This window comes from Suricata suricatta, chromosome 2 (assembly GCF_006229205.1).
Source record: "Suricata suricatta isolate VVHF042 chromosome 2, meerkat_22Aug2017_6uvM2_HiC, whole genome shotgun sequence".
NCBI lineage: Eukaryota > Metazoa > Chordata > Mammalia > Carnivora > Herpestidae > Suricata > Suricata suricatta.
Genome location: NC_043701.1, coordinates 102,003,118 through 102,011,869, shown reverse-complemented (window position 1 = coordinate 102,011,869; position 8,752 = coordinate 102,003,118). Strand labels below are relative to the sequence as shown.

The window sequence follows — 8,752 nt, the reverse complement described above, 5'->3', positions numbered from 1 at the left end:
GGGGGCAGCTATGAGTCAGGAGGCCCAGGTGAGCAGACCTGCTGGGTCTGGTGACTACTTGGGTGATTCGTGTCATGGTTACTCTTTCACACTCTTGCACACCTTGCATTTCCTGCGTGGCTGGAGAGGGTCGGCACTCTGTCCTGAACCCTGTTCAGGCAGTGGCATTGGGCTGGGAATTGGCCCATGTCGGGCTAAGAGCTGAGCATTATTCTCCTTGGTGCCAGGGCCTGGGGTAGGCCAGACCTCTGTTCCCCTCAGGGCAGCCCCAGGAAGTAGCGATTGTGCCCATTTTGCAGGTGAGCACACTGAGCCCTCAGGTGAACCAGCTTGCCCCAGACGTTCTGAGGTTTGCCTGCTTGTTCTGTAAGACCCAATTAAAAACAATTTTATTCTGTTAAATCGTGTGTTCCCTTTTAAGGTACTTAGACTAGCTGAGTGCTGCCCTTAACCTCTGCGTCGCTCAGGCAGGCGCTGGTGGTTGAAGCACCGATGCTCTTTCCCTTCTCCGTATTCTTTGCTGGGCCTCCCTGCTCCTGTGTCCGTAGACCCAGAATGATAAAGCCCCCTTGTGTGTGTGTTCAGTGCTACGGACGGGTACCCCCAGGCAGGTGCCTGCCCATCTGAAATGAGCCAAGGCTTGTGGCCACTGTCCGCTCCCCACCAGGGCCCCCGAGCTGGGCCCAGGTGCGGGCCACCCTGGCTCGGGCCACACACTCACTCCCGCTGCGGGGTTTCTTGGAAGGACCAGTGGTGTTCTCCGTGCAGGACGCTGAGCCCAGTGCGTGGGGCCAACATTCCAGCTGAGGCAGCTGGGACTCTGTCACCCCAACTTGTAGTGAAAAAACTGAACTTAAGCAGAGTGAAGCCAGTGGGTGGTGGGGCCGGGGACTGGCTGCTGTGGACGTCTGCCCAGATGTCCTCTTCACCTGCTGCCTCTCCGTAGTAGGGAACGATGTGGCACATGGACCCAGTGCTCTGCTGAGACCAGGCCACCAGAGCAATCTGGGAGTGTCTGGGGGCAGGGGAAGGCATCGGAGGTCAAGGACGCCCTGGGGCAGCAGGTGGGGGTGAGCAGGGTGCCTGGTGCGCATGTGCCTTTCCCTCCCTCTCTTCCGACCTGGGAGAACAAACACAGCTGTGGAAAATCAGCATGTCCCTTTGAGGCTGAAAATGGTACCTCATTGCTAGCATCTGCAGGCATGCGGGTCCTGAGACAGGAGAGGAAGCAAAGGCTGGCTCTCTGTCGCCATGCTGGCGCCCTGACTGCCCTCCAGCAGGGTCCGAGATGGCTTTCTACAGCCCAGCTGTGAGCCTGGCACTGGCCTCCTCACCACCCTTGTCATGGCCCCAACTGACTCCCAGTCACTCCCGGACTCAAAGCCCACGTCAGCACACCATTTGCAACTAGTAGGCTGATGCCGTCGGTGATAGTGGGGTAAGGACATCGGAAGTCCTCTCCTTCATAGAAGCGATGACGGTACTGACAAAAACTATCCATTGTCAGCACCCCAGAAGTGAAGCAAACTCCTGCAAGAACCCAGGAATGATGACTGAGGAAAACCAGCTCAGTGCAGGTAAGAAGAGCAAAGCTGTGTGGAACTCTGCATGCTCTGTTCCACCACCTTCAGCCCCTTGATGGCTTTGAAAGGCAGCCGCTGCGGCCACATGGGCCACCTGACCCTTGAGAGCCATTGGAGTGGACAGAGCGGGGTTGGAGCTTCGGAAACCTCTCAGAGAACTGCTGTTACAAGACTGCCTGGGAGTTCCCTGGGAAGCCTTGCTCATGGGCGTATCTGTGTTGGCCCCCAGCGTGGACAGCTCAAGCCCTGGGACCCCTGTTGACAGCGATCCGTGGCGACTGTGTAACATCTTGGCAAGACTGGCTGAGGGGGGCAGCAGGGCCCTAAAACCTTCAAACTGGGGAAGGAGAGGACTGTCAGGGGCTCAGAGAGGCTGTGGTGGTGATTCTGGGCATCAGAGGGCCACATACACGAGTGGCAGGGCCATGTGCAGGCCCAGGAGAGACTTCGAGTCTCTGGGCTGTCGGCCCTGGCTGACCTTGAGGGTGTGTGCAAGAGGAGGAGCACGCGATGACAGAGCTGGAGTCCGCCTGGCCGTGTGCCCACCCTCACAGGCCGAGACTTACCGGCTCCGGGCACGTGGGGAAATCCAGCCCGTCTTCACCCGACCACTAGGCTGAGCCCACAGAGACCTTAACGGCCCCACGTGAGAAAGAAAACAGACTTTACAGAACTTGTTCAGAAAAGTCCCTGAACGGCGATGGAACAACCCAATCCTGAGGTGGGAAGGGGTTCTGATTTTCGGAGTTGCCACAGCGAATTATCCACTTTTCAGTAACGATGTATGTGACGTGCAGGAAAACGCGGAGGCCTGTCTCACGCGGGAATGCGGAAGGCAGTCCAGCTGTCCCAGAGGGAGCCCAGACAAAGCTTTAAATCACCGATTTTAAGTATGTTCAAAGAACAAACTGTGTCTAAGTAAAAGAGAGCGTGAGAATGACCTCTCATCAAGTAGAGAATACCAATAAAAAGATGATAGACATTATTTAAAAAAATACCAGAAATTCCAAATTTGAGGAAAAAAATAGCTAGGGGTACCTGGGTGGCTCAGTTGGTTAAGTGTCTGACTTCAGCTCAGGTCATGATCTGGCAGTCTGTGGGTTTGAGCCCTGCATCGGGCTCTGTGCTGACAGCTCAGAGCCTGGAGCCTGCTTCGGATTCTGTGTCTTCCTCTTTCTCTGCCTCTTCCCCCCTCGCGCTCTGTCTCAAAAATAAATAAATGTTAAAAAAATTTTTAAGAAATAAAAGAAAAATAAAATAACAAACAAAAAGTTCACTAGGGAGTTTCAACCCTGAGCAGATTTGAGCAGGTGGAAGAAAGAATTGGTGAATTTGAAGATGGACGGTCGGGATGATCATACCCAATGAATGGAAAGGAACAAGGGCGAAGGAGAAGGAACAGAGGCTCAGAGACCGGGGGAGCCTGGGCAGCACACCCAGAATGAGTTCCAGAGGAGAGGAAGGAGAGAAAGGGGCAGAAAGAATAATTAAAAAACGTACAGCATGTAATGTCCGGAGGCTCAGTGAGGATGCAGGCAGAGAGCTGCCCCTAGACACATCGTGGGCACATCGTAAGAGCCAGAGACGAGGATCAAGGCAGGGGAGAAGAGACGTGTTGACTACGTGTGACCAGATCAATGTGTGATTTCTCACCAGAAACGGTGATGGTGGGGCAGCGAGGGTGGCACGTTCAAGGGCCAAATGAAACCAACGAGAACTCTGTGTCCAGCAAAACTCACAGCGACGGCTCCTCTGTGCTGCCAGTAGCCTCCCGATGGTCAAGTGTCCAAGAAGGAGGCTGTGTGGGTGGGTGGGCATCCCTAGGACCCAGTTTTGTAGTAAACAGATGCCCACACACTGAGGCTTCCCCCCGGTGAGATGAGGCCCATGATCTGATGCAGACCGTGGGGTCGGGGCCCCTCTGTGTGGTGTAGTGATCCACAGCCCGTCAGGGGACACCCTGGGCTGGGGACAGGCCTGTTGGCCGTGGAGCTGTGCCCAGCCTATGTCTTGGGGGGCACAGGAGCTGGGCCTGGCTCCGGCATTCAGTCCCCCGGCGGCTGTGAGGGTGTCCCCCCACCTCCCCAGCCCCCGTGCTGCCGCCCGTCAGACGAGAATGTGAGGCCCTTCCCCTCCAGCCCGCCCTGAGGATATGCAGGGAGGTTTAGGGGGTGCTTGTAGGGGCCGCCATCTGCCCGGGAGCCTGGGCCCCACATGGCCCAGAGGAGGCAGCCTAGGCCTTTCTCTTGCAGCATCCTCTTCGCGGACATCGTGGGCTTCACGGGGCTGGCATCGCAGTGCACGGCCCAGGAGCTGGTCAAGCTCCTCAATGAGCTCTTCGGCAAGTTTGACGAACTGGCCACGGTAAGCGTCCCCCCACCCCTGCACGTTGTTCCAGGGTCGCTGAGCTGCCTGCAGGGCAGGAGCGCCAGGTGGCTTGGTGTTGTAGGTGCCACCACTCAGGCTGCAGAGCGCTTGTGCCCCACACAGCTGCCGGTCGCCCCCGTGGCTTCTACTCTCTGCTCAGACTTGTTGTCACAAAAGGAAGTGCTCACTGGGGCCCAGCCAGTGCACCTGGAGTGGCTTCTGGGCTGGAGGGCGCTGGCTGGGCTGTGAGGCCCACCTCGAAGCTTGCCCCTGGGGCCACTTGGCCACGGTTCACGATGCCACACCCCTTGGCCTGTGGCAAGAGAGTGCGGTCTTCAGGGACAGGTCTCCTTCAGCCCTGCAGAGGTCAAGCCGATGCCTGGCTAACAGCCTGGGCTTTCAGTGTGGAGGCCACTGACTGCCCAGTGTCCTTGGACCTTGACCTGCCTTCTTTGCCCTGCAAGGACTTGGTGGGGGGGGGCGGACAGAAGGGCGTGGAGCCAAGTCCACCTGTGCGGCCAGCCCCCCTCGAGGTAGAGCAGGGGGCCCTGAGCAAGTGGTTGTGGGGGTGGGTAAACTGCTGAGAGTCAGAACTTTTCTCAGGGAAGGTCACACATAAAGGACTTGGTAGAGGAGTGGACGATGTCTGCTCAATGACAGAGGGCTCAGAGAGGTACCCCTGCTGGGATGGCGTACACAACGGGTCGTGAGGATGTCCAGTGCAAGTGCGGGGCTTTGCGAGGTTACCCCGTGGGCTGCAGGCTCGGGCCGACCCCCAGGCAGGACACAGAATGCCAAGCCCCGGTGCTGGCCTGTGACCTGCAGGTGGAGTGGGCGGCAGTCACACTGGGTGCACCGGCAGTGGTTTAGGGCCATGGCACAGGTGGGAGGATGCTTGGCAGCCTCTGCAGGCCGCTGGGTCGATAAAGCATGGCAGGACAGGAAGGCACACTCGCGGGACCTGGACGCTGCTCCTCCCCCCGAGTTTCCCTGGCGGGTGATCAGGATTCTGAGACTTCCGGCTATAAGGTGGCCGCTTGCTCCCAATGGGTGGGTGCTGGAACCTTCCCTCTGGTGGCATCGGACAAGGGCCTGGGCTGTGCTGTGTGGGACCCCATCTAGGGCAGGCTGAAAGAGGGACGCCAGCTCTCCTCCTGGGGTGGCTGCTTCTCCTGGCTGGGAAGTCTCCCAGACATAGACTAAGATGGGAGCTGCCTGCAATGCCTTGGTAGCCTCCGCTTGGGAGGGGGTGTCACGGGGTCGTGCCCTGGGGCACAGCAGAGGCTCAGCCCAAATGCAAGGCCTCTGGGGCCTCCTCCCTGCCTGACACCTGACACCTGTGGTTTCCGGACACGGACATGTAAGAGAGGAGGGAGGAGTGTGAGCGAGGCCCTTGGGCGTGAGCGAGTGCTGCTGGCAGAGGCAGGACAGGTGTTTTGTCCTGGCCTGGGGCTCTGGTGGGGCTCTTCTCTGAGCACCTGCTGCTCGTTGGAGGCGTGTGCCCTGCTCCCACTGTCCTGGTCTGTCTTTCCAGCGACCGGAGGTCACATCCTGGTCCCCGAGGGGTGGGGGGGGGTGTTGGCTCAGTGACTCGGTGGTAAGCCTGGCCCCTGTGCTGTCCCTGGGGGGCCCTGCCCCTACCCAGCTCTGGGTCTATGACACCACTGCCCCTGGCCCCTCGGTGCACCATTGTCTTTACAGACCCTTCCCTGGTCCTTCCTCAGAGACCCGATCTGTAGTCTTGTTTGTCCTTCTGGAAGAGCTCGTGTAGAACTGCTACTGTTATTTTTCTCAAACATGTGACAATTTACTAGTGAGTCCATTTGGGCGCGGAGTCGTCCTTTGGCAAGTTTTCATTTAAAAATATGGTAAAAAAAATAAGGTTAGTCAGGTTGCTTTCTGTTTCTTAGTCTTTCAAGGAATCTGTCCACTTAAGCTCAGTTATCTAGATTATTGGAATAAAGGTGTTCACAGAATTTTCTTGTTAGCCTCCTAATATTCATAGAGTCAGTCACGACAGCACCACTTCCTTTTCTACTTTAGTAATTTGTGTCTCCCTTTTTCTTTGATCGTTCTGGTTGTGGGTTTATCAACATTAGTGATTTTCTTAAAGAACTTGCTTTTGGTTTCATTGATTTCTCTGTTTTTCTGTGTTACTGATTTCGTCTCTGAATTTCTGATTGTGTTTCTTCCACTTACCTTGGTTTTCTTTTGCTCTTGATTTTGTAGTCTTATAGGGCGGGAGCTGAGACCACCGATCGGGATCTTTTTCCTCTTCCGCTGTAAACACTTGGTGCTGCACACTGTCTGGCATGAGCTGAGGCGGCCTCCCCAAATTGCTGAAACCTTGTGTTCTTGTTTTCACTCAGTTCAAAATACTTTATAATTTTCCTTGTAATTTTTGTTAAACCTATGGCTTATGTAGAGGTATGTTTTGGGGGGGACCTTTCTATTCTTGCAATTTAATTCTGATGTGGTTGGAGAAGACACTGCAGGGAATCTGAGTCGCTCACACGTGTGGTTCAGAGCGCAGCCTCCTCCAGTGACTGAGCAGAGCGTGTCCCGCTCTCTCGCCGTCTTGTGTTGAATGGTCGTTCTCGCATGGCCGGGGCCAGCAGGTCACCGGCTTCTCACATCCTGGGTGCTTATTTTCTGCCACTGAGCAAAGGTATTGAGTTCCCCGACTTGGTTATGGATTCGTCTGCTTCCCTTTGGTCCTGCCCATTCTGCGTCCTGTGCTCTTGAACTCTGCTGTTCGATTTGTAAACATGTAGGGATCTTAGATCCTCGTGATGAATTAACTCTTTTTTTCATTAAGAAATGACTTCTTTAGAGGTTCCTGGGTGGCTCAGTTGGGTAAGTGTCCGACTTTGGCTCAGGTCATGATCTTGCGGTTCGTAGGTTGGAGCCCTACATCAGGCTCTGTGCTGACATCTCGGAGCCTGGAACTGCTTCAGAGTCTGTCTCTCTCTCTCTCTCTCTCTGCCCCTCCCTTGCTTATGCTCTGTCTCTGTCTCTCTCTCAAAAATAGACATTAAAAAATTAAGAAATGATCTATTTACCTGGGAATCTGAGTTTGTCCCATGTTAGTGTAAATGCTCAGCTTTCCTCAGATTATTGTTCGTCAGGAGGCTTGTCTTTTTCCCTCCTTGTTTTTTTTTTTTTTCCCAGCCCATTTGCACCTTCAGTTACATTGAATCCGATGGTCGGTGGTCTCTGGCTGTGTTGTCGGCATGGTGTCGCAGGGCCTGCAATGGGGTCTGTGGCCGATTCCCGCAGCTCTGCGCTATGTTGTTACCCTGTCCACACAAACTGCTCCCTTTAGCAGAGATGGGTCACAGGCAGGGTGCTCGTCTGCTCACATGGTTCCGTTTCCGTGGCTCTGGGTGGTGTGGGGTGTGCCTGTGTGACCACGCTCTCCTCCAACCACAGGACTTCCTCCTGTGCTTCCCACACGGCGGGCCGGTGACGCGTCCTCTCTGTCTCGTATTTCTGAGATGAGTCTTCATTTGGCCTTGACTCTTCGGAATTTCTTTCCACCGCCTGCAGAACTGTGGGCCAGCGGGTGCTTTTGCTCAGTCGTGTGGTTTCCAGTGGGAACCTGCCTCCCACACTCAGCTCCTCTGTCCAAAATATGTGACAGATGTCTTTTTTCTCTGCTCCTAAGACGTCCTCTTTGCCGCTGGTTGGAAGCAGTTTGAGCTTGACGTGACTCCCATGAGGTTTTCTTCATGGCTGTTGGGCTTGTGGTTTATTGAGCCTCCTGTAGGTTTACAGTTCTGTTGTTTTGAGGAGAAAGCCATCAAATATTCTTTACGCTTCTCCCCCTTCTGTCAGGGACCCCGGTTCACCTGTGTCTGATTCTTAACGTCCCACAGCTCACTGATGATCTTTTTAATTTGGGATTCGTTTTCCTTTTCCATCATTCTGGATCGCTTCTGTGGCGGGCTGGCCCATCGCCGGCCTTGTCTCCTGCGATGCGGAGTCCTAGATGGTGTGCATCTCAGGGCTTATGTCTCCATCTCTGGAGGTTCCGCGTGGACCCTCCGCCCAATGAGTCATGCCAGGCAGCCGTGAACAGCCACTGTCTGTTGTTTTGAGCACTGATGGTGTCTATTTAACGGGTTTTCACACCGACGTGTGTGAGCTCCTCTTGAGGACACACGGCACGTGTGTCAGAGCCTGGAGTGCAGGAGGCAGCGACCCCCGCCAGTGCGCCTGGAAACTCACAGGCTGCCACCCAGCACATCTGTCCTCACGGAGGTCCCTGCTGGGCAGCTGGACTCAGAGTGAGAGCATGTTTGCCTTGGTCTCCGAGCTAGCTGGTGGCTTATTTACCCCTTGTCCACCCTTGACGGCCACAGATGGGCACAGTGGTTTTGACCTTTCCTCCACTTATTGAAACCTCCTAGGCTTGCATTTGCTGTGATGACAGGTCCCTTCATTGGACGTCGGTGTTCTTAGCTGGAAAACAAATGGCCAGCTGAAGCAGATGTCCCTCGAGCCTGTTCCTAGGTTTGAGGGTGGCCTGGAGTCTCGCTGTGCTGACTGTGGAGGCCTGAGTCATGGCCTGCTCCTCTGGAGGGACAGGCGAGGACAATGGTCCTTAGTCTGGGTTGTGGCCCCAAAGCTCTGTCCAGGGACCGTTTCCAGTGAGACCTTGTTATACTGTTTAAATTCTCAGCCCCAAGATGGTTAGTGAGGTTGGGTGGCCTGACAGGCCTTTACTTTCTGGGCCTGGGCCTTTCTGCAGGTGCGCTGTGTCTGCAGATGGGCCCTCACTGGGGAACCCAGGCCTCGGC

General features: G+C 55.4%; 1 protein-coding gene across 1 annotated transcript in view; it reads left to right on the top strand.

The window, feature by feature from the left end:
* The window catches only part of ADCY1 (adenylate cyclase 1), a 110,886-nt gene that overhangs the window by 32,531 nt on the left and 69,603 nt on the right, over positions 1–8,752 (top strand). Inside the window, exons 4-5 of the mRNA XM_029930870.1 lie at positions 2,321–2,357; positions 3,816–3,947. Of these exons, the coding sequence (XP_029786730.1) occupies positions 2,321–2,357; positions 3,816–3,947 (169 nt within the window). The remainder of the gene's footprint in view (positions 1–2,320; positions 2,358–3,815; positions 3,948–8,752) is intronic.